Source organism: Taudactylus pleione, unplaced genomic scaffold (genome assembly GCF_031769625.1).
Source record: "Taudactylus pleione unplaced genomic scaffold, aTauple2 ptg000934l, whole genome shotgun sequence".
Taxonomy (NCBI): Eukaryota; Metazoa; Chordata; class Amphibia; order Anura; family Myobatrachidae; genus Taudactylus; species Taudactylus pleione.
In genome coordinates this window covers 2,417,714-2,443,764 of record NW_028285335.1, presented here as the reverse complement: position 1 = coordinate 2,443,764, position 26,051 = coordinate 2,417,714, and the positions used below count along the sequence as shown (strand labels likewise).

Below are 26,051 nucleotides of genomic sequence, written 5' to 3'. Positions count from 1 at the left end.
AAATTTTATTAATTTCCGACACAAAAAATATACATAATAGAAACATATAATAAAAAGAGTACAGAAATAAGGGGGTAAAATAAAATAAAAATTACATCACATAAACAACATAAAAAAGCATACAAAGGTACATACAGTATTATAGTATCATTAGATCAAAATAGACACTTTATTCAAAAATAGGAAATATAGCACAAATACTGAAATCATATATTCATTTAGTTATATTTTCTTACTTATATAGTATCCTTATATTGTCTGACGCAATGGGCAACATTACTATAAAATCTTATCAAAAATTATAACATATTCAGCTTTGAAAAGAGAATTGCATTGTATTTGATTTATTCATCCATTTTAGTTACCAAGGACACGTTTATGGATCCGATAATCTGACCATGCGAGCCAGCAGATCAAATGATTAGAAACTGATGACGAGTATTTTACATCTGCTGTTTCGAATTCATAATGGGCCTGAATTTTATTTTCGATAGCTTGTATATTTGGAATAATTTTTAATTTCCACTGTTGGGCGATTAATAATTTAGTGGTAATAAGTATGTGTCCCATTACATAACGGTCATTATTGGAAATGGGCATAATAAATGTGGAAAATTGCTATTAATGGGTCAGGGGTTATAGAGATCTTCAAAACCTGTTCTATGAGATTAAATACTTGTGACCATAATGGACGTATCAATTGGCTCAACCAGAATATGTGCGGAAGGGTGCCTACCAGGCCACAGTGTCGCCAACACAGATTGGAGACTGAGGGCCAGATCTTATGTAGTTTCTCTGGGGTTAGGTACCATCTATGCAGAAGTTTATAAAATTGTTCTACATGGGATTCACATTTTGAAAGTGTAAAGCAATTGCGGAAGACTGATTGCCAGTCTTCTTCAGTCAACGAGCAGGACAGATCTGATTCCCATTTTACCAACGAGGCGAATTTATAGGGTTTTTTGGAGTCAATTATAAGGGAATACCACCAGGTTATGCTACCTTTAGAGGTAGCTGTCACCACCCTATCTTGCAAATATTTTGGAATCTTACTGACCTTATGAGGAGACTGTGTTGTATTATACAACCAATGACGTAATTGAAGAAATTTAAAGAAATCCATTCCCGGAATAGAGAACTTCTCACATATCTTAGCAAAAGAGCTCAGAACGCCGTCTGACGTTACATTGCCCAATGAAATCACCTCATTAGCTATCCAGTTATCAAAACGTAAGTTTGGGATCAGGGACGCGATTCCCTTAAAAGATAGATTAGTAGTGGGAAGGGTAAAGACATCCAATCTAGAAACTACCTCGAGCCATGCCTTTCTAGAGGATGTGGTAGCTGTCAGGTATCTGATACTTTGAAGGTTACTGAATTGAGGCAACCATAGGAAATCTACCAAAGGTAGCGGAGTGACCACATCTCTCTCCAGAATAACCCATGTTTTTGGTTTGTCTAATACAAACCATTCTCCTACTTGACTCAGCAAACATGCCAATTGGTATGTTTGTAGGTTTGGGAACACCAATCCCCCTTCCTGTTTTGGCATAGATAAGATGTTCCTAGCTACTCTAGGTCTCTTTCCTTTCCAGACATATGTTATAAACAGTGTATGAAATTTATCTAATATATATTTGGGAACTAGTATCGGAATTGTTCTAAAGAGGTACAAAAGTTTAGGAAGAAGCATCATTTTCAGTGCAGCAATACGTCCCAGCCACGAAACCTCCTGCATCATCCAATCTTTCACTAATAGAGACAGCGAGCTCAATAAAGGGATATAATTACTTGAGATTAAGGCCCTGATTCAGAGCCGGACGCTCTGACAGAGCGCTTGCTCTGAATCAGGGCGTCTTTTTTTTTTTGTTTATGGAGCGGCCTCCTGGCCACTCGCGTTGCTGTGGTTTGCCACCCACAGCTAATGCGAGTGGCCATGATGATGGTCGCGATGGTCAAGACCATCGTGACCATCGGGCTTGCAACGAGACCCTTGTGGTAGGGTCTCGTGGCCGCAAGCCCCAGAGAGCTTTCGGCTCAAACAGAGCCGAAAACTCTCCTACTGACATCACTTGTGATGTAGGTGGGGCCGCCCCCAGATGGTAGGCGTTCTCATGGGAACGCCTCTGTCTAGGCAGCCACCACCTCGGCCCGCCAACCAAAGGGGGCGTGCTGTCACTCAACATCGACAGCACGCCCCCTTTGGTGCGAGACCCGGAGCGACGGATTGCCCGTCACTATCTGGGTCTCGCGCATCCGCACGACGGAGCACAACCGGGTCACCACCATCGACCTGGTTGAGCGCATAGCGCTTGCGACCGGGTCTGAATCAAGCCCTAAGTTAGATGCTTTGAGATGCTTTGAGAGAAGCAAGCATGTTTGGCTACACAGAATATATTTTTTATACAGCTCCACAGATACAGGCCCCACTTGCAGGCTCTCTTTTAATCAGGTCAGGTGACTGTTCCTGCTTGAACAGTGCGCCCGTGCTTTTATACAGGAGAAGGGATTTTTGCCCTCCAGCCTGCACTGTGATGAAATATAATTTGTATATAACTGCCTGAATCGTACAGATCTCTGCACCTGCACCGCCTCCAGCCGTCGGTCTGCTAGAGCACCCGTCAGTATTAATATTATTGGCATTTACTCCTACCCAGGCACTTGCGCATGCAGGGGGGTTCTCAGTACACAGAAACCCCCCTGATGGAAAATTCCCTCCCCCTACACTGGGCGCAGTAGGGGGCAGGGCCTATGTAGCAAGCTCCAGTCCATATCCCAGGGAATCACAGCATTACATCGCAAGGGGTCAGGCGTAAGGATGCGAGGTACTAGCAACCCGAAACAGCTGCTGCTTTAAAATTTCAAGTATGTATACTTTTTAGCATGTACGTGCTAGTGTGTATATACTGTATGTATAAGTGTTATTGTGTGTGTTATACGGTGATCATTCTAGCACTCTGGTCTCACAACCCATGCAATTCCTCTTTCCTGCCCGGGGTGATGCTGTCTGCTCTGGTGCTTCTAGCACACTCCGCTGATACAACAAACTGCTAAGTTACAGACCAGTATATGCTAAAAGCACAACAGAGCAACACCCCAGGCGGGATAAATATATATATATATATATATATATATAATTATATATATATATCTAGCAGCTGGCTTTACATCTAGTAGATAAACGGCAACACTCCGTACTTGAAAAAAAGTATACACCCCACTTAGGTACTTTATCAACATTTCAGCACTTTATTGCGCTTTTGTCAAGCTATACAACATTTTTGTATTACTTCTATGTGTAAAGTCAGCTGCTTGCTGACAGCTTCGGCGGGCACTCGCCAAGTACTTTTATTTGGAAGCATTGAGTGCCGGATATATATCCCTCTCTCTCTATACACATACATATATATCTATAAGCTCCTGTACCCACCTAAATGAACATGCACACACACATATATATATATATATATATATATATACACACAGGGCCAGACATAACATTGGCCTGTGAAAATTTGATCTGGACAAGCTGGGCTGCCTTCCCTCCTGAGCTAGGCAACTTGGAGAAGGTCTGTACAGGAGCCCTGATTCAGAGCCGGACGCTCTGAAAGAGTGCTCGCTCTAAATCAGGGCGTTTTTTTTTTTTTGTGCAGCCTCCTGGCCGCTCGCATAGCGAGCAGCCAGGTTGATGGTTGCGATGGTCAAGACCATCACGACCATCAGGCTTGCAATGAGACCCTTGTGGTAGGGTCTCGTGGCCGCAAGCCCCAGAGAGATTTTGGCTCTAACAGAGCCCCCAAACGGCAGGTGTTCTCATGGGAACGCCTCTGTTTGGGCAGCCACCCCTCCGGCCCGCCCCCCAAAGGGGGCGAGCTGTCACTCAACATCGACAGCTCGCCCCCTTTGTTGCGAGACCCGGAGCGACGGAGTGGCCGTCGCTATCCAGGTCTTGCGCATGCGCTCTGGGCCACCATCAACCCAGTTGCGAGCGCTCAGCACTTGTGACCGGGGCTGAATCAGGCCCAAGGGGCAGAGCTTTGACTGCCCGGGGGTGGGTGGGGCTTTGGGTCGACCAACTGAGAGGAGGGGATGAGGGTGAGAGTGAGCTAAACTTCTGGTGGCCTTGAGTTGAGTGAGCAGGGCTTTTGGCGATGACAGATTTTTTATTTTTTTTTCCCTGGGTGCAATGCAGTCAGTGTATCATGTGGGCCTATTTTCAATGGGAGACTTGGAGCTGCAGCTCCACCCGCCTCATTGTTAATCCGGCCCTGGCACAGAGTAACTGGTGCTGGAGAGACATAGGGATGGTTGGTGGACTGTTGCATGTTGATAACATTGGCTTTATTCCTACACAATCAGGCGGCTTCTAGACCCTGTGATCTCCTGCATGAATAGAGAATACAGACGGAAAACACTGCCTGTCCAGAAAGGATCAATTTCTTCAGAGTTTGCACGTTGCAGATTAATCATATAGATAAGAAAATACTCATTCACATGCTCATTGTGTTTATTCACTGAACAGAGGGACTGGGGGTTTGCCAATCAGCTCCCCGAGCGATGGGCATGCCCTCAACATGTTGAAAACAGGGTAGTAACTTGCAGGCATGGCATTTAACACGAGGCCACACCCCTTGCCACAAGGCCACATCCAGGGCCGGTGCAAGGTTTCTTGGCACCGTAGGCATTTCTTCAGCCTTGCACCCCCCCTTGGATAGCTAAAAAAGCCGTTATACAGTGCCCCCAGCAGTGGTCCCCTCTATGCAGTGCCCCCAGTAATGCCCCTTATACAGTGCACCCAGTAGTGGTCCCCTATGCAGTGCCCCCAGTAATGCCCCTTATACAGTGCACCCAGTAGTGGTCCCCTATGTAGTGCTCCCAGTAGTGGTCCCCTATGTAGTGCTCCCAGTAGTGGTCCTCCTATGCAGTGCCCCCAGTAGTGCCCCTTATACAGTGCACCCAGTAGTGGTCCCCTATGTAGTGCTCCCACTATGCAGTGCCCCTTATATAATGCCCCCAGTAGTAGTCCCACCTATGCAGTGCCCCTTATATAGTGCCCCAGGAAGTGGTCCCCCTATGCAGTGCCCCTTATATAATGCCCCCAGTAGTAGTCCCCCCCTGCAGTGCCCCCAGTAGTAGCCTCCCCAGCACCTTCAGTAATCCCAGACACACATGTAAAAGAAACAAAGTCCACTTACCTTAATCCCCGCTCCGGCGTCCGCTCCTCTGTCCCCCGGGCTCCAGCAGTCCAGCAGGGCTGCTTTGCATGATGGGAGAGACATCATGACATCTCTCCCATCAGCCACTGCGGGAGACGGAAAATGGAGCTCATAAGCTCCAGCCCGGCAGTGGGCGCAAGCAGCCAATGAGAGTCTGTCTAACTCTCATCGGCTGCTAAAACAAACACACAGCTGCCGGCACCGGTGGCTGTGTGTTTGTTCCGATTAGTGTAGTGCGGACTGCACTTATGTGCTCTTAGGCAGCTGCCTAAGTTTGCCTAGTGGTAGCACCGACCCTGGCCACATCCACTTTTTTTGGGCGCACATAGGGCCACTTTAAATTCCCAATCTGCCCAAGAGATTACACATATAGGGTCGTATTCAATTATCAGTGATAGCGGCAGCGATATTGTCCAATTTTGATGATTTTTGCTCAATATTATCGTCAATTCTGGGCATGCACGCTCTCGTTTTTAACCAAAAAAACAGGTGAAAACGGGTAAGAGCGATAATTTCTTCTCCGAAAACAGGTGAAAATGTCAGGACATTCTAGAAAATGAGTCTGTACCCCGAAAAATGGCTATCGTACATAGGACAGCAATTTAGAAGTGTATTATTGGCTGTAATTAAAGTATTTAGGGTACTTAAATTACATCTGTTGGCTGTAATTTGCGTATATGAAAACATATTGAAAAATGATAGAAAGCTATTTTTTTTCCAGGAACTGCGCGTCAATTGTGTACAAGTATATTTTGGTGTTGTAAAGCGCACTTTTAAAAAAAAAGTTTAAAAAATACTTGCTGGAGCCACGAGCAATTTTTAAAACACCGGTTACATCCATACAGCGCCCTGAAATACCAGACCCAAAACATTAAACCCATTTTCAATTATTATTTTTTTTCACCCAAAACTTGACAGGTCATTTTGAGCCAAATTACGCAAATTACAAAGAACTTTTGGGGGTAATTTATCATTGAGGGGGTGTCCAAAGGGTTCTGAAAGAAATCCCCACATTTTTAGGCAAAAATAGGGATATTGCATTTTTTTACTTAAGCTGGGTACACACGTAAAGATTTTCTGTCGAACCATCCAACTAGGTGATTGGTTGGAATGAAAATCTGGTAAGGTATGAAAAAGAAAATAACAATCAGCAATTTGCTCCCAAACGCCGGAAAATGGACAAAAACTGTTGTTTGAACAAATTGTTTAGATCAAACATTTAACAAACTTGTCTGACGCCATTTTCATCTGTTTTCTGGCATTTAGGAGCAAATTGCTGATCATCAGTTACTCCCATACATTACCAGATTTTCATTCTAACCAATCAACTAGTTGGATGGTTGGACAGAAATCTTTACGTGTGTACCCAGCTTTACTCTGAGATGGTGAAAACTTATCGCCTGTTTCAGTCTATCCGATTATCGTAATATTGTACAAAAATCATCGATAATCAAGTGATATTATCCTTTAACGAACGTATGGCCCTACATAGATCGGTCAATAGAGCCGCATTGGGTGGCAAAATGTCAAAACAGCGAGACATCTTGCCCAGTCTTGTAATAGTCTCTCCAGATTTATACACATTATAATAGACCACGTCCCAGAAGACAAGAGAAGGGGCAATACTCAAGCTGGAATCTAAGTGGAATTATACCTTAGATACAATGAAATCGCGTGGACTTAATGACCATCTTAACTGGAATGTTTTTTTGTAGTTAGATACAGTATTTTACAAGATGCTTTGGTGAATATTTGCTAATTGGTAGCATAATAGTATTAACACATCTCTGCAACATCTTATTTACGATTTGTAATATCATGTTGTGATAATAATTACAATTAGGATGATTCTATACTGTGAATAGCTATAAGTTTGAATGGGTCACTTTAGGACTCGATATAGAAATAATTTCTCTAGAATATAGGTAATAAGATGCTTATCCATATGTGTTATGTGACTATAGTATTTAACATCATTATTTTTTTTAATTTGTCCAGATTTTAAACTGTTTGGTGGTGGATATGTCACTGCAATGTTGATGCCGTGAAGCCATGGTAACGGCGGGAGTATTTCTATGCGGGAGCAGGGCTGGATCCCAGACACTGCCGAGGACACCGGCAGCTGAACAGTGTCTAACACTCACGGGGTGTCTACATATAGGTAAGATTATTGTTGCTTACAGTGAGAGAGATCTGCCCTACACAGTAACAAACACACACAATCTGCCAGCGGTGGCGGTGTGTTTGTTATAGCAGCCAGCCAATGAGAGTCAGGCAGGCTCTCATTGGCTGCTGCGTCCACGGAGGGAGCCGTCTGGAGCTCACTCATGAGCTCTGCCTTCCGGCTCCCCCTGCAGCGGGTAATGGGAGAGATGTAATGACGTCTCTCCCATCCCATAATGCACAGCGAGAGCGGGCCCAGAGGAGTGGACAGTGGCAGACGTCAGCAGGAGCGGGGATCAGGTAAGTTGCTATTTTTTTTTTCTGACACAGCACAGAGGGGGAAAGTGACTACTAGGGGCACTGTATGGGGGGGCCACTAATGGGGGCACTGTATAGGTGGTAGCCGCTACTGGGGGCATTGTATAGAGGGAGACCGCTACAGGGGGCATGTTATGGGGGTGACGGCTGCTACTGGGGGCATTGTATTGGGGCCGCTACTAGCGGCACATTATGGGGGGGTGGCCACTATTGGGGGCACTGTATAGGGGGGACTACTACTGGGGGCAATGTATAGGGGGGACTACTACTGGGAGCAATGCATAAGGGGGATTACTACTGGGGCACTGCATAGAGGGGTCTACTACTGGAGGCACTGCATAGAGGGGACTACTGCTGGGGGCACTGCATATAGGGAACTACTGCTGGGGGCACTTCATAGAGGGGACTACTGCTGGCGGCACTGCATAGTGGGGACTACTGCTGGGGGCACTTCATATAGGGAACTACTGCTGGGAGCACTGCATAGAGGGGACTACTGCTGGGGGCACTGCATAGAGGGGACTACTGCTGGGGGCACTGCATAGAGGGGACTACTGCTGGGGGCACTGCATTAAGGGGACTACTACTGAGGGCACTGCATAGAGGGGACTACTACTGGGGGCACTACCTGAAATTATGGGGGGAGGGGGGCGTCAGTCCATTACCTTGCCAGCGCCGCTCGGATCCCTAGATACACCCCTGGTCATGATCACTGAAATATTAATCACGTCATTTTGGCCTCACCCCCTGCTTCACAATGCCGGTAATCTCAGCATTGTGTAGCGGGGGCAGGGGCAAAATGAAGCAATCGCGTGGCCCCGCTCCGCCCCTCAATGCAGGCCACACCCACCGGCGATGCCAATCTGGCTGCCCCCTCCCGAGAGGGGCAGCCAGAAACTTGCAACCCTGGGGAAAAACCCAGGTCGATTGCAGGATCGTGGACCCGGGACTCCGACCTCCGTAGTTTATGTTCAGACATAGACAAGATCTGGGTCAATGCGCATGCACAGGAAAAAAACTGCGTTTTTGACATATGTCTGAGAGGGGTATCATAGGCCCTTAAACTAGGTTATGGATTGAAAGATCTACAGTAAAAAGGTAGACAATGTCTAGATAGACACCAGATGTTAGACAGGCAATAGGTCGACAGGGACCAAAGGTTGGCATGCTAAAGGTCGACATGTACAAATGGTCAACATGACCAAAAGGTCGACATGCATATGGTCACCATGAAAATGGTCGACATGTTTTTTGTGTTTTTTTTTCTAACCCTAATCCTAACCCTCACCTTGGTGCCTGACCCTAACCATCGGGGTAGGTGCCTTACCCTAACTGTCCCTTCTAATGCCTAACCCCTCGGTAAGTGCCAAACCCTAACACTCCCTCCTGGTGCCTAACCCTAACCATTGGGGCAAGTGCCTAGCCCTAAACAAACAAAACAAAAATGTGTTGACCACTTGCATGTCGACCTATTGCCTGTCTAACATCTGGTGTATATCAAGACATTGTCTACTTATTTACTGTAGATCTTTTGGCCAGATACCCCTAAACTACACTAATATGCTACAAAGAAAGTGCCTCAGTTATGTCTGGGAAAAGGTGTTGTTGCCGATAGCAACCAGCCAGATTTTAAAGTTTGGAACCTTTCAGTCATAAAAAAAAGAGGCAGGATTTGGTTACTACTGGTAAATTCACGAATTCTGCATATGTATTAAATAGGTATAAAATAGTCTCTTATTACAAAAATCATAGGATTAACATGGTTAACATGTAAGAATAAAAGGATTCACCATGAATAAACCTTCAGCCATGGGACTACCCCCCAGTACGTATTATGCTTCAGTTAGAGCCCTACAGACCATCTACATATACTGTATATTGTGAGCAGACAGGCATCAGCTGAAACACTGTTATAGAACCCTATACACCATTTATAATTGTGATCACACAGGTCTGAGCTGTGCTGCCTCTCATAGCAGCATCACTATATACTTGTGACTATATACTGAGGAGACACTGACTGACAGGCATGTGTCTCCTCTTATAGATGCATCCAGCTAATAGCATTATTCTTCCGTTTCCATGACAACTACCTAGCCCTTCCCTCTCCCGCCAATTGCCGGTCATGTCCCGCCCATCCAAGGCTCGTCTCAACCAATCTCCGCCTCGATATTTATAAGCGGCGGCTGATCATTGGCAGAGGGGCGGGGGCTTGTTTCAGTCCCTTGACCAATGAGGGAAGTCGTTATGTCCCCGCTCGGTAACACGTGCAGCGGTCCCGGAAGTAAGAAGCGCCCAGCAGCAGCAGGCAACGTTGGGTGTCTGGTGCTGAGCCAGGTGAGAGGGTGACGATGTATCTATCTGTGTGACCGTGTACTGATATAACCCGCCTCATCACCCCCCACAGGAGGCGGGGCTCTGGCTGCTTTACTCACTGCCTGGCTGACCAGTGGCCACACAGCTGTTGTGGTACTACAAGTCCCAGCAGGCACTGACAGCCTGGTTCTTTCACAGTTGGGAGCTGAGACGGTCCCTGGTTCCCTAAGCCTGATGAAAGGACCAATTTATCAATTATTATTTGTGGGTTATCCCCTAAAAATGCCAGGTACCCACAAATAATAAGTACCCCCTGTATCTATGTAGCTGGGGAGCGCAGCAGGTATCGTTGATATCTGCTGCAGTCTCCCGCTTTCGCCCGCGAAAGCAGACCCCATAAGTTTCTATGAGGGGCTGCTATTTGGAGGAATTTATAAAGCTCCAGAATGCGAGGCGTTCCGGAGCTGGGCACTTTGTTGCTAACCTGATGTGAAGACGACATTAGCCCGTTGTGGCCTATGGGCTCCATTTCACAAAAAGTACCAGGAGAGGGATACATTTACGGTAGCAGGCCGCACTACTGCTCATGTGAGGTCTGCTGATGGACGAATTTGCACAGCTCCTTGTGTTTGGCTCTGCAAATCGGTCCATCTGTAATTAGGCCCAGAATCACAAGTGAAATAATTAGCTGCACCTATCTTTTAAAGGGCCCTATTTACTACAATCCGCATTGGGAATGTAGATTGTAGTGTGATATTACCGACTGAATTCACATTGCAATATCACAGGGATTTACTACAAATGCCTTGCAGGGACAGAGCTTGCGATAAAGCTCTGTCCCTGCGAATCCCCTCCGCAGCCTTAGTGCAATTAAGGGAGGGTGCGCAATTGTGGGGGCGGGGCTTAGCACGGGGGGGTAGCAGCGGCGGCCGGTCGGCGCATGCATGGGCATTTGTCACGGTATTTTTTGCGAAAATACCGTGACAAATGCCCATGCATGCGCCGACCGGCCGCCGCTGCTACCCCCCCTGTACTAAGCCCTGCCTCCTGGTGCCAAGCCCCGCCCCCACAATTGCGCGCCCTCCCTTAATTGCACTTACCTGCATGATCCAGGCTACGGTGATGTCCTCCATAACTCTGGTCAGCTGACATCCCATACTGCACTGGGACTCGGTCACCTGATGATCAGGCCACAGTGCTGTATGGGAGACCAGCTGACCAGAGGGAGGACATCACCGGAGCCCCGATCAGCAGTCCCAGGTAAGTACATTTTTTTTTTTTGCAGTGTATCAGCGTGTGGTCTGTTTAGACCACACAGCTGATCACTGGGGCCGGCTCCGGGCTCTGCTCTGCATGTTAGAGCGGAGCAGGAGTCCGGCAACTGGGGGAGACCCTGGATAAATCCACCTCCAGGTGGCGTTATTATCACTGGGCCTCCCCAGGTATTTTTTTCACAATTTATTTTTAGTAACTTGCACACAGATCGCATTTCCCATTACAATTATGGGAAATGCTATCTGATTACTAAAAATAAGTGATACTTAGGGGTTGGAGTAGAAGTTTACGAATTCTACTCCCAAGTGCCCTGTAGTAACTTTAGGTGAAACTAAAATAATGTGAAAAGGGTGTGAAAACACCCTTTTTCACTTTATTTTAGTAAAAATAATGATAATAAATAGAGCCCAAGATGTGTCAGTGAGTAATAAATATACCTGTGCCACTGCTGGTTTGAGGCCCCCATACACCTACCGACAGGTTGCTCGATCCTGCGTTCGGATCAGAAAAACCGATCCTGCGATCGGACATGCCGACCGGCGGACATCGATGTTCCGCGATACGTGGGAGGATCTGTGAAATTGTCCATGCTCAATTTCACCGATTTGCAAATCACGATTATATTTTGATCGTGATCAGCAAATTGGTGAAATCCAACATGGATTTCACCATTTCAGATATACCGAGTTTCAGGACCGCAGGAATGCGGCAATCTGTCGCTAGTGTATGGGCCCCTTTACATGGAAAATGTGAGCTGTGTGGGGTCATGAGGACCGAGTTTGAGAAGCGCTGCACTAGACTGTTGTTGCCATGGTAGTCGCATAACATTGCGAAAAAAGTGGACCTATCATTAATAGAATTTTTTCACAGAATTGCTGCTTTCATTGTCTGGGTTCCCCCAACGGACTGAACCCCGTCAATTCTGCACAAAGTATATTGTTGGTGGATGATGAACCACCGGTCTGAGAAGAGGCCGGGGTGACCGATATAGCTGAGCCTGATTTCAGACAGGAAGGATAGTGTCCACCAAACAAGGAGAGCAGCAGCAGCAGGCTGACAAGAGCTGACCATGTAGACTGAATATTGGACACCAGACATTGGAAGCAGCAATTCTGTAGACAATTTCTATTAAAGATAGTTCTTCTGCAGTGTTATGCGACTACCATGGAAACAACAGTCACGTGGCACATGATGTAGTGATACAAATTGCAGCAATAAGAAATTATTTTTTCCAAGGTATTTAACAGAAAAATCTTTGCCGGGACAGCGGCAGCTACAGAAGAGTCTTAGCCACCATTTCCGCATGATTTCCACCTTAATAAATAGAGTCATTGATTACAGCTAAATTTAGATGTTGCTCTTCATACAAATGCAGCATTCCCTTTGTCTTCAGAACACTGATTTAGGTTCTCATCCTACCTATTAAACAACTACTGCTCTGTCAGTTGTAGTATACGACAAGGGTCAGACCTACTTCCTACAGTACCTGTGCGGATTTTTAGAAGTGGAGTTGTTGCCCATAGCAACCAATCAGATTCTCCTTATTTATCTAGAAGCTTCTAGAAGATAATAGCTAGAATCTGAATGATTGCTATGGGCAACATCTCCACTCCTAAACATCCGCACTTTAGTAAATACACCGCCTTGTGTTTCATTTGGTGCCAGATGATTGCATTCACATGTTGGTGGCCATCTTAATAACACTTGGCATATGATAAATTATTTGATCGAGTTTACTGAGAATCTTTTACTGCTGGAAATTTGGGGACTCCTCAAAGCTTAAGCGCTCTTATATTAAAAAGTAATATAATTGCAGCCTTCAGAGGATATAATGGTGTCAGATATTGTCATGTACATATACGCTGTCCTCTTTAGCCTATGGAAAAACTAGCGGGTTCAGTTTTGGGGGAAATTAGGGAGGTTGCTCTAAATACTATTCGTGTTTTGTTATCGTGTATTAAGAGCTGCAGGATTTTTAATTTCACTCATTTCTAATGCATGATATTTTCTAGCGGGAGTCACAATGATCACCCCTGCATTTGACATCACTCAGGATTCTGACTTCCTCATTATAACCATAAAAGTTCCCTATGCCAGGGTGTCAGAGTTTGATGTGTACATTGACGGAGATGACTTCAAATTTTACGCCAAGCCTTACTTTCTAAGGTAAGAGAACGGGCAGTCCACCGTATTAAATTGGCCTGTTCTATACTCTTATTGCAGTGGTTCTCAAACTCGGACCATCCATCTGCAGTGGAATTACACATCCCAGCATGCCCTAACACAGTTTTAGCATGCCCTAACACAGTTTTAGCATGCCCTAAGAGCAAAACTGGCAGTGCATCCTGGGACGTGTAGTTCCACTGCAGCTGGATGGCCCGAGTTTGACACCACTGCTCTAATGCATTGGTTCTCAAACTCTGTCTTCAGGACCCCACACAGGTCACCCAGCAGGAGCACAGGTGTATTCATTACTCACTGACACATTTTAAAAGATTCACAGGTGGAGATAATTATTTCACATGTGATTTTGTGAGGAGACCTGGAAAACATGTACTGTTAGGTGTCCTGAAGACCGAGTTTGAGAACTTGTGCTCTGATGTTTATGTCTTAATGGTTATTGATTATGAGGTTTTAGACCTGATTAAATAACTTGTCTTGACAATAAGAAATGAAGGTTGCCCTCGGTGTATTAAGAAGCACAGGCAGATCGTTAATGCAATCACTTTACTTTTTGGTTCAGGCGCTGGCCGTGCTACTGCGCATGCGCGGTCATCGAAGCGCCCATTGTCAGGGAGGAATCCCACGGATCACTGTCCTGGGAAATGTCACGGTGTTACAATTGCTGCCACCATCTGGACTTTACTTTAGTTACCGGGGCTAAGCTTTACTATACAGCAACTCCCAGCTGCGGTAACCCCTGTGTACATCATTGTGGGTATGGCCTGACAACTGCCCGCAAAATGACTTTAATAAATGAAAATAATATGCACATGTAAAATGCAATATGTAAATTACAAGACTTGGATTTCTAAGCAGTTGATAAAATGCTTGCAAAATGCACTTGATATGTTCTCACAAGGGACTTACAGAGGTGTCCTCATAGACCTCGCATCACTACGCTGTATGGCGCGAGATACCCGCCATGAGTTGGACGCTCCGAGAGGTGCAGCGCGCCATCTTTTTTGTTTAGATTTTGGTTCTTATTCGCATCGCAGACACAGCAAAATACCACTCAAAGTGTACCAGAGACGCTGGACTGTGACTTTATCCGCACACAAATTAGTTTTAAACAGGTACAAAATTGCACAACGGAGCTTGTTGTGAGAAAAAACCCGCGTCCGCTTCCTTGCAGCACTCCGTCACACACAGAATACAAATGTTGCACATTAAATTGATCTCTGCAAGCCAGGAATGTCATTGTGTTGCTCTCGGTTGTTTTATTTATGTGAATAAGAGGCACATCTTTAGTGAGAAAGACGCTCGGCACCTAACGCGCCGAGAGGGGTTTTTTGCTGTGACTAGAGCAACAGTGTATGGGGAGACATCTGTATAGTTTGGTATTCAATTAGTGGCGATGGGTGCAAGCAAGGTGCCAGTGATCTGACCAGTTCTCCAGCAACTTGCGACCACCAGCATAGAGGTATGCTGGAAAATCTGCAATGCTGAGTTTCTGTAATGCATACAAACGGAATAACTTGAACAACCCTAGATATCATTGATAGATTTCCCTCCAACTTTCTGTAGTGCAGGTCAAACGATTTTGGTTGTACACACTGATAGCTTCACTGATATATCTATCATAGATATCTATCTTTTTACAGGCAAATCTTTACAAAATCGTCCAAGTTGGCCCGCATGCATGAAAAACCATAGATATCGTTATCGTTCATGCGGGAACGCACATCATTGGTCGTCGTCAGGTTGGGGACTGCAAAAAATGTGAACGATATTGTTCAAATAGCTCATAAAAGTCGGAACGTGTGTACGCCCCATAAGTGTGCTGGGCACAGCCACAAATCACGATCATACATCGCCGCTAATTGAGAACCCAACTTTGGCTTTCATACATCGCCGCTAATTGAGAACCCAACTTTGGCTTTTATGAAAGTGCTAATTTGCTATAGTTATATATTTTACCGACTTTTATACAATACTTCCTTCTTATGGCTAAGCACTAAGGGCCTGATTCAGAGACGGACGTGTAATGTAATCGCAGCTGCATTCTCACACAGATCGCAGTTGCTAAACTATGCTAATGTCTTGCAAAGCACAGCCCAGCATAGGGACGCCCACTGCTGCCTTCTCATATCCGTCCGACGACGTGCAACAACATAGACATCGGTCACATCGACGCACATCGGGCAGTCACGCTGCATATGTGGCAAGTCTGACCAGCCGCAAACACTGCAGCTCTCCTGACACGCACCAAGCGCTCATGCTGTGTAGGAGATGGCAATGACTCGAGCTGCGAAAATACTGGTTTTGCGTAAATCATTGAATCAGGCCCTAAGTGTATTTGCAGGACCAGCAGCAAACTCCATTAAAATTCAAAGCGATCTAATATGTGATGCAAGTTTAAATTCCAAGCCTGTAACATATAAAACAATATAGAAAAAGAAACAGATTTATTAAAGTCTAATAAAATTTATAAGTGTGAAACAAACCCTGGTATTCACCAAATTGTTTTCACATGTATGAGTAAAGGTGCGTATCCACTTGCCGAAATAAATGGACGATTGAATGATTACGACATCGTTATCCTTCAATCATGCGGTAAAATGACGGCAACAATCAGCGATGCACACTCCCGCTGGTCGTTGCCGGCAACGCTCATCGCCCCAACATGATGGTCAACATGACGATATTGTCAGGTTGAGTATGTTCGGGGATGAGGGAGGGGGCCTGCACTGAACGACATATCGTTCAGTGTGGGCACTGCACAGTATAATGAACGACTGAACGATAACGATACCGTAATCGTTCAATCCTTCATTGTCGGCATAGTCTATAACCTCTGAAAATTACTTCTCCTTTTATCCAGCTGTGCATGTATTTGCGTGATTTTGCTTTTGAAATGAAAAATGGCTGTGTTGCAACCAATCAGATTCTAGCTATCATTTATCTAGTACATTCTACAAAATGATAGCTATAATTTGATTGGCTGATATGGGCAAGGCCCTCCTCTTATCCTCTTTAGAAGTGTTGAAGGTTTGCTAATGTTCCCTCTTAGCATCTACATGGCAATACAACTAATTTGGACAGAAAGCGTAAATGGAGCTCTCAGTCAATAAAATAATTCAATTAATGCTTTCAGAGGCTTGCAATCTAATGGGGATTCTGTATAAGTGCAGGACTGTGTTCCTCTAGTTAATTAATCCCCCCCACTTATAAAGTCTCTGTACTTCTGCTTGTAGACTGACGCTGCCTGGAAGGGTTGTGGAAGATGGAAGACAGAAAGCCACATATAACGCTGACGATGGTAAGGGGTTCCACGCTACTGCATATGTCCGAATGTATTACTGAGCTAATATTATCAGTGATGTTCTCTATGTATTTACATCGGTTTAGCGCGTTATCTGTCTCGTAGAGAAAGATTTAAAGGGTGGAATCTCTCTACCTTCTATCACTGGCTTGGTGCAGGAGGCAGGGCCTAATAGGCTTTGTTGTCTCCTAGGTAACAACAGAAAAGAGGATTTTTGGTACTTACCGTTTAATTCTTTTCTCTCGGTCAGGCTGGGGGACACTGGACCATGGGGTTGTAGGTGGGAAGGTGTGGAGTTGGCACTAATGACTGAAATCTATAAGCCCCCCCCTGCAACCCCTGTCTTCAGTACAACTTCAAAAGTGCCTGGTAAGGAGAAGCAAGTTTCAGTGACACTGTCACCCCGAAAAATAACGAAACTGACGGCCAAGTAGGACCAAAGTCATATCTCAAAACGACTGAGCGTGAGGGAGGGAACGCAGTGTCCCCCAGCCTGACTCAGAGAAAAGGATTCAATGGTAAGTACCAAAAATCCTCTTTTCTCTTTCGTCTGGGCTGTGGGACACTGGACTATGGGACGTTCAAAAGCCGCCCCCAGGGGAGGGAACGCTCAGGTTGCCTGACCGGAGAACTGTGCGTCAAAAATGGGCGTTCACCGGAGGCAAAAATATGAAACCTGTAGAACCGCACAAACGTGTGGATAGAGGACCAGGTAGCTGCGCGACAAACTTGTTCAGCTGAGGCCCCGTGATGCGCTGTCCAGGAGGCCGCAACAGCCCGAGTTTAATGAGCCGACACCTTGGTTGGTGCCGGGCGCCCCGCATCTGAATAAGCCCTTGAGATCACTGAGCGGAGCCATCTTGCAATGGTCTGCTTTGTGGCTGGCCAGCCACGTATGTGGGCGTCGTAGAGGACTAATAGAGAGTACGTGTGACGTAAGTCCGAAGCTCTGTCTAAATAAATCCGCAGGGCCCGGACGACATCCAACAGTGACAGATCGCCCTGGTTCTTAGAAGACTGTGAAGGTGAGAAAACGGGAAAAACAATTTCCTGGTTCAAGTGAAAAGAAGAAACCACTTTCGGTTGAAAAGAAGGAACCGTTCTGAGGACTGCCCTGTCACCATGGAAAACAAGAAATGATGGTTTGGAAGACAAAGCCCCCAATTCAGACAGCACCTTCCTGACTAAATCCTGAATCGGCCCAGGCTTTGGGCTTGGGCAAGAAAACTCTTTGCAGTGCCGTATCAAAGAGCACCCCCAGAAACATCAGACGTTGGCACGGCATAAGGTAACTTTTCTCGAGATTCAGTATCCACCCATGATACTGTAACACCTGAACCATGTGATGCAGGTGGAGCTGAAGTTGGGTTGCTGAATCTGCCTTCACTAGCAAATTGTCTAACTAAGGTACGATCGTTATCGCATCGGAATGCAGAAGACTTGCTACCGCTGCCATGATCTTCGTGAAGACCCGTGGAGCTGTAGCCAGCCCGAAAGGCAGAGCCTGGAACTCGTAATGAGCTCTTCCAGCTGTGAACCTGAGTATGATGCCCTGCCCAAATTGGTATGTGGAGATATGCTTCTCTGATGTCGAGAGACGCCAAAAACTTGTTTGCCGACATACCCTGAATCACCGACTGGAGAGATTCCATGTGGAACTGATCCACCCATAGGCTGACATTCAAGGCTCGCAGGATTAAAACTGTCCGATAAGTGCCATGGGCTTTTGGACCAAGAACAGGTTGGAGTAAAAACCCTGCTCTTGTTGAGACTGTGGAACTGGAGCTATAACCCCCTCGGAACAGAGGGAACCGATAGCCTGGTTCAAGGCCAGTCTCTTGTCCGGATCCTTGGGCAATGCCGTGGCGAAGAAACCCTGCGGCAATGGCCCCTTTGGGTCGATAATATAACCTCGGGAGACAACACCCCTTACCCAGGCATCCTCTCCCGAAGCCACCCACCGGACTCGGAAAAGGAGTAGACCTCCCACCTTCCCCGAGACTGGCAGGGCCCAGATCCTGTCAGGTACTCTGTTTCTCGGGTGCCTGAACGTACCGGAGAATCTGCCCCGTGGGGCAGAACCCCTGCTGGGGAAAGGGCGTCCTCAGACCGTTTGCCCTCTAACCGGACGCCCCCCTCGAAAGGAAGAACGGAAGACCTGACCCGTGAGCCCTTTTGTTTCTGTGGCACCACAGACAGGAAGGTGCTTTTTTCCACCTGTCGCCGAACAGAATGCCCCCAGCAAAAGGGAGAGTCTCTAAAGCGCGTTTAGATTCGGTGTCCGCCTTCCAGGCCCGGAGCCAGAGTGCTCTGCATGCCGCGACTGCCGTAGCTGAGACTCTAGAGGAAATCTGCGCTCAATCTTGTGCGGCCTCACACACACAGTCTGTTGCCGCACAAATTTGTTCCGCCAGTTCCAACAACTCCTCTCTGGATGAGTCCCCGGAAAGGCCTGCCACTAATTTGTCGGCCCACTTCTCCATGGCTCGAGAGACCCATGCAGGTGCCAATAATGGACAAAGGCATCCTTCTAATTTTTACTTAGAACGGGGAAACCGGTCAGCGCTATCCCCCCTTTTGTTGCAGCTCTCACCGCCGCTTTGTACTCTATATTGCTATACTGTACTGCTATAGGCTATACAGCACCTATATTAGAAATAAACAAAAAGATTACAAATAAAAAAAAAAAAAAACAATCCTATGCCAAGAAATGCTGCAACACAGCCCTAGAAAAAAACGTGCCTACCTTCCACAGGCACTAAAACTACACTGAAGTCAGGGGCTGCAGAGGGGGGGGGGGGGGGGTAGTTATAGCTTTTAGTCATTAGTGCCAACTCCACACCTTCCCACCTACAACCCCATGGTCCAGTGTCCCCCAGCCCAGACGAAAGAGAAATTCTGTGGAGAGATTGGTGAATTTGCATACAGGGGCATGGCTAGTGTCCTTAGGGAATATTTAAGGGGGTATAACTGACATGCTTTACTGTTCAGACTTTTTGAACTATGGGCCTGATTCAGACCCGCTCGCGAGCGGGTCGATGGTGCCCTAGTGCGTCACTATGGGTCTCGCACCAAAGGGTGCGTGCTGTCGATGGTGAGTGACAGCATGCCCCCTTTGGTGGGCGTGCCGGGGGCGTTGCTGCCCAGACTGAGGCGTTCCCATGGTAACGCCTACCGTCTGGGGCCGGCCCCACTGACATCACTAGTGATGTCAGTGGGAGTGCTTTTGGCTCTGATAGAGCCAAAAGCACTCCTGGGCTTGCGGCAGCGAGACCCTACCGCAGGGTCTCGTCGTAAGCCCGATGGTCGTGATGGTCAAGACCATCTTTTTGGCCGCTCGCATAAGCTGTGGGTGGTCACCCACAGCTATGCGAGCGGCCAGGAGGCCGCTCCAATTTTAGGTAGGAGGGTCCTGATTCAGAGCGAGCGCTCTTGTCAGAGCGTCCGGCTCTGAATCAGGCCCTATGTTAGCAAGCCTTCATCTCTGTTATGGAAGGGCCAGACTCTGGTATATTTACTAATGGTGGAATTTGTATTTCAGGGTCTAAATCACACATTTACTAACGTGATTTTTGACAGAATTTTTTCAAAGAATATGTCAAAAATCATCTATTAGTAAATGTGTGATTTAAGGGGCCTATCCATTTTACGACATGAAAGTCTGGACGTCCAGCGTTCAGACTTTCATGTCGGTGAGGCGCGGGCACCGCACTGAAAGACGTTCACTGAACGTCTTCAGCGCAGGAGCCCAACCTCCCTATCTATTAACATGTGGAACCTGACGATCGTCGTCACGTTGACCAGCATGTTCGATAGATAGTTGGGGTCGGCAAGGACCCAGCGTGCACGCGCATCGCTGGTTTTTACCGGCTATCCACTTGCAGACTTTCTGCATGATCCGATCAATACCTCCTGGTTTTGGTCGCATCGTGCAGAAAGTCGGCAAATGGATAGGCCCCTTTTAGACCCAGAAACCCAAAATCGATGTTTAGTAAATATACTCCTGAGTATCCTTCATGCTTCATTAAATGTGATAGCTTTTCTTTTTTTTATTCCGTGTGATTAGAACAAGGGCTCGGTCCACTGGTACTGGCACATAGCTGAGAATGCTGTGGCTATGGCAGGGCAGGGGGTTCAAACTTCCATCTCTGTAGCTGTTTACTTGATGTGGCATCTGGCTGGCAGGTGCCATTTGCCATCCGGTCAGCTGCTACATACAGTAGACAGCCCTGTATATCTGGGACGGGATGTAGTCAGCATCCTGGCTAACGGGATGCCGACGGGCTACATACCGGCACCGGAATTCCGTCAGCGGTCGGGATACTGGCTCCAGAATGCTACCCTCTGTATCCGGGGTTAGGGGGAGAGTTAGGGTGCGGGGTTAGGGTTAGGCACTAAGGGGGGAGGGTTAGGTTTAGGTTGCAGGGTGGGGAGGTTAGGTTCAGGCACTAGGGGGGGAGGTTAGGGTTAGGCACCAGGAACGGAGGGTTAGCATAGGGAGTGGGTTGGCATACCGACCAACAAGTGGTGTTATGTTAACGCTGCCGGGATTCTGACCGCCGGGATCTCGACTGCCGGCAACCCATACCCAACCCATTGGGGACAGTGGTCTCTTCCATCTTACAGGCGTGGCGGACTCTAAAGCTGATTGCAGGTGTGTGCAGGGGGAGGTGGACTGGCTAACTATCGGGGATTGTTCAATCCCTTTAAAGGTGTAGCAACAACCACCTCCCAGTAGGCCACTGCCGTTATGACAAATGTGATAATTTGGGGTAAAAGAAAATAATTTACCATACCTGCTTTGTTCTTGCACACAAGAGACTTAGGGGTCTAGTTACTAAGCAGTGTTAGGAGACAGAGTGAAAAGTGATAAGGTGCCAGCCAATCAGCTCCCAACTGTCATTTTTCAAACACAGCCTGTGAAATGACAGTTGGGAGCTGATTGGCTGGCACCTTATCACTTTTCACTCTGTCTCCTAACACTGCTTAGTAACTAGACCCCAAATAGTTTAGTTACATGTTTGTTCTTTGGATATCTCCGCAGTTACTATAGTTTCACATATGTAATATTGTTCTTTTTCAGGTATCTTCACTGTCCGCGTGCCTAAAGAGACCCCAGGACAGCATTTTGAGGGTCTAAACCTCTTGACGTCCCTATTAGCACCTAAAGGAGCTAGAACCTCAAAACGTCTCATTGAAGAGATAGGTGAGAAAGGTCTAAAGAGGGGTGGGCAATAAGCGGCCCTCCAGTTGTTGTTTAACTACAAATCCCAGCATGCCTTGCAACAGTTTTAACATGGCCAAATAGCAAAACTGTTGCAAGGCATGCTGGGTTGTGTAGTTCTACAACATTCTGGGGGGGGGGGGGGGGCTCTTATTGCCCATCCCTAGTCTAAAGCTTTATTCCAGAGGATCCAAAACTACAGTCCACATTTTAAGGATATCCATGCTTGATTTAACCATCATGGCTCCTCAAAAACTGGACTGTAATAGCGGTGTTTGGGAACCTCTGCTTTATTCCATTTAGCGGTACTGTAGTGTTCACGCCAGACCGGAGGAAGGGCGCTGGGGTGCAGGTAAGGCTTCCTCGCAAGCGCGTTGCCAAAAAGGACGGCGTGGCCGTCTGGGGAGGGGGGTGGGTGTCCTCCTGAGAAGTTCCCAATTTGTCACTGTCAGAGGCATGCCCAGCACGTGCGCAGGTGTCGGGCTTCCCCCAAGCTCTCCCCTCACTGTGAGTAGATGCCGTGCGCATGCGTGCGGCATCTATTCACGCGGCGGCAATCAGAAACCGCAACTTTCCCCACCAGTGGGACACTGGGTCCCGCAGGTGGGGACAGGACAGGCTGCTTTAGCGGTACGCCACTATAAGTACAGGGCTCATTTTGCCACTTTGAAATCGGGCAGGTCGCCCCGCTAAAACAGCCTGGCGGGAACCACTATTGCTGCTATATCATCCTCTGAGATTATTGTGTGATATATTGACCATACCACAGTGAAAATGCATTCCGTTTTATGTATGGGTTAGTAATTTGGACTCAACATACGCTTTGTCACCCCAGCCGCCCCCCTTCTCCCCCGGATTACTGGTATATTTGTACTCTGCGCCAGCGCTGCCAGCTTGTCCCGTCTACGTCCTTTTACTCCCATTTCATAATAGAAGACTTAACCAAGAGGTGGTGGTTATGGAATGTGAGCATCTAGTTATAGATAGAAACAGGTTTGTATTATAGCCCTGCTTGTAAGATTGAATACATTGTGTAAGTCTGTTTAATTATCAGTGTGTTGGGTAAATCCCTGCAGAATCCACTGCAACTCATTTCCAACAATTTACATGTATTGTCCCCTGGTTGTCATAGTTCTAATGTAAAAAAATAAAATAAATAAAGGTGGGTACACACTATACAGCTACATCTGCAGATGATGGTTGCTCGTACACACTGAACAAACATTATCTGTACCTGCCCGCAAATCCCGGCGAGGAGGTGGCGTGTCGGGTGTGCGTCCCGGCAAGCGGGGGGCATGTCCCGCCACTCTCCTCGCAGCTGCCGCTGTGTGTGTACCGACTGCCCGTACACACCTGCCGATGGACAGATATATCTGCAGACATATCTGTCCATCGGCTGTGCAGCACAGCCAATGCGATGTCAGTGAACGCCGACATTTACCAACATATCAAGGGTACACACTGCCCGACGGGCAGCAGATACATTGGGCGATCAATTGATCGGCCAATGTATCTGTCAGTGTGTACCCAGCTTTACTCGTGGGCGCCGGTTTGTTAAATGAATCTATTAAAAAAAAATAAGTTGGCACTTGCCAATTTTGCGCTTAAAAGCAGCTGATGGGTGTATATCCACCTGGTAGTATCCTCGCCCAGTGATAGGACATGTAAAGATATAAACACATAAAATCTAGTGCAGCAAGTTCATATCCAATGTCAATGTGCAAATCAAATGCCGTGTCCGCACAATTTATATGTATCTCTTTCTTTATAGCAATAAATAGGTTCAATGAAATAGGTATTATTCCAGCATCAACATACAAGTATAATAAAAAATAGTTCCAATATGACAAAAAAAATAATTGGAAAATTTTAATAAAACAAGATCCAAGTAGCAAAATCCATATACAGGTAAGGTCAGACGTTCACAACTGATACATCCAAACAGTAATTAAAAAGGTGAATGTAGAAACCAAGTAGATGTTCTAGTTTCCACAGGGAAACCCCGGCTTCAGATGGACACACCGTCTTCTCCTGGTCTGGTCAGTCTGCCAATCCCCCTCTCTCAAGGTGCATGTAGACTACACGAGAGTGGAACGACTGTACGATTACAGCAATCGTTCTTTATACTGTGCAGTGGGATAATGTGCCCACACTGGACGATATGTCGTTCAGTGCAGGCGCCCTCCCTCATCCCCGAACATGCACAAACTGTCGACATTGGCCGGTTGGCCTGCATGTTCAGGCGATGACAGATGCCGACAACGACCAGCGGGAGCGCGCATCGCTGGTCGTTACCGGCATAACTACTGCACGATTAATGAGCGATTGAACGATAACGATGTCGTCATCGTTCCACCGCTCAGTTTTGTCGTGTAGTGGGTACGCGCCATTAGTCAATGCATTTCAATCAGACCTCTGATCTTTATCAAGATGAATCTATATTGATTACCAGTATTCCTGATATCTGTCTATACATTAGGATCAATAATCCAGTAGTGGTAGAAGTGAGAGTGAATGGTCAGACAAAGGTGTAAATATCTTCCAACTATATTTATTTATTTAGTTATTCCAAAATGCAGCTATTATGAGCAGGTAACATCTCATAGGCTTATGTCCATTTGACCCCTTTCACACCAAAATACCAGGTCCGTCACAGGTTTTTGAATACGTTTCCTACCCGTGTCACAGTTGCTCAGACCCCTTTCACACCGCATGTTGGACCTGCGTTGTTCCCAGGTCATCCCCGTTCATACAGAACCAGTGTCAGCCCTGCAAAACTTGCGTGAGTCATTAGAAATGAATGTTTTCCAGGTTTACAAAGATAAGGTCATTGAAAAGTGGGTGGTGATTGCACCAGAATCTCCACATCAGCTCTTTTTAGCGTGACTCGGATCGGGTAACCCAGGTCGCAACGCTCACACCACACCGTTACCCTGGTCAATGCTGGGTTCGACCATGGTAGCGAACGGGGACGGATTCCGTGGACACACAAGCCGGGTTGACCCTTTCACACCAAGCCAGGACCCGGGTTATACAGATGTGTCCTCATACATCTAGGGGTAAATTTGCTAAGAATCGAGAAAGGTCGAGATGACCGTCTCGGGTGATTTATTCATTTTTTTTCCTGCTTGCAAATTTACTAAAGGTAAAGTCTGGTGACTTAGAGAGAGATTTCTCTCATCTCACTCGTAAAACTCTGGTGAGATAGCAATCTCAAATCAAATCACCATAGGGCCAAATCGGAAGTATTTTTCACCTAAAACATACATCTCTCAAGTTTACCAAGAATCGGGATGACAAGCTCGGGAGAGATAGGAGCAAACTCTCTGTCAAAATCACTTTTCAAACTCTCAACCCCCTGAGCTGCGAGATGGTCAGAAACATATACAAATCATTGTGATGTGTGTATGTTTATTTCTGTAGATGGTTAAAATGGGGTTAATTTTAGGGAAAAAATTACGTGAGGTCCCCCCCCCCCCCAAAAGACTAACCAGCCCCGGGCTTGCCAGCCAGTCTTGATTCTTAAAATTACAAAGAAAAAAATGTGTAGGGTTCCACTGTAAATTTAAGAACTAGCACCAGGCTGCAGGGACAGAGCTGGTTTTAAACATAGGGATAAAAAAAATTGGCGTGAGGTTACCCCTATATTTAAAACCAGCCCTGGACCCTTTCTAGCGGGGGACTGATGCCACAGCCAGGGGAGCCCTTTCACCAGACCCCCCAGCCGCAGCATCAGCCAAATACACGGGGAACCTCACGCCATTTTTTTTTCTCCGTATGTTTAAAACCAGCTCTGTCCCTGCTGCCTGGTGCTGGTTCGTAAATTTACAGTGGAAACCTACACATTTTTTTCCATGTAAATTAAGAACCAGGGCAGGCTGGCAAGCACGGGGCTGGTTAGTCTTTTGGGGTGGGACCTCGCTTAATTTTTTTAAAAACATTTAACCCTTTTTTTACAAGGCTTAACACATAAGCAGCCAACACATATCTCACTGATATGTGCAGGCTGCTAGCTCGGGAGAGATTTGCAGAGAGAAAACACTGCAATCTCGGG

At 46.6% G+C, this 26,051-nt stretch overlaps 1 protein-coding gene across 4 annotated transcripts in view; it reads left to right on the top strand.

Moving 5' to 3' along the window:
- The window catches only part of SHQ1 (SHQ1, H/ACA ribonucleoprotein assembly factor), a 186,502-nt gene that overhangs the window by 57,048 nt on the left and 103,403 nt on the right, over positions 1-26,051 (top strand). For 2 of the 4 annotated variants that reach the window (XM_088459759.1, XM_088459758.1), the window contains exons 3-6: positions 7,215-7,377; positions 13,301-13,454; positions 16,706-16,770; positions 21,857-21,979. In XM_088459759.1, the coding sequence (XP_088315885.1) occupies positions 7,269-7,377; positions 13,301-13,454; positions 16,706-16,770; positions 21,857-21,979 (451 nt within the window). In that variant the 5' untranslated portion in view covers positions 7,215-7,268. Of the gene's footprint in view, positions 1-7,214; positions 7,378-9,932; positions 10,035-11,253; positions 11,274-13,300; positions 13,455-16,705; positions 16,771-21,856; positions 21,980-26,051 lie in introns of those variants that run through there. The other 2 variants (XM_088459760.1, XM_088459761.1) reach the window with 2 other exon arrangements.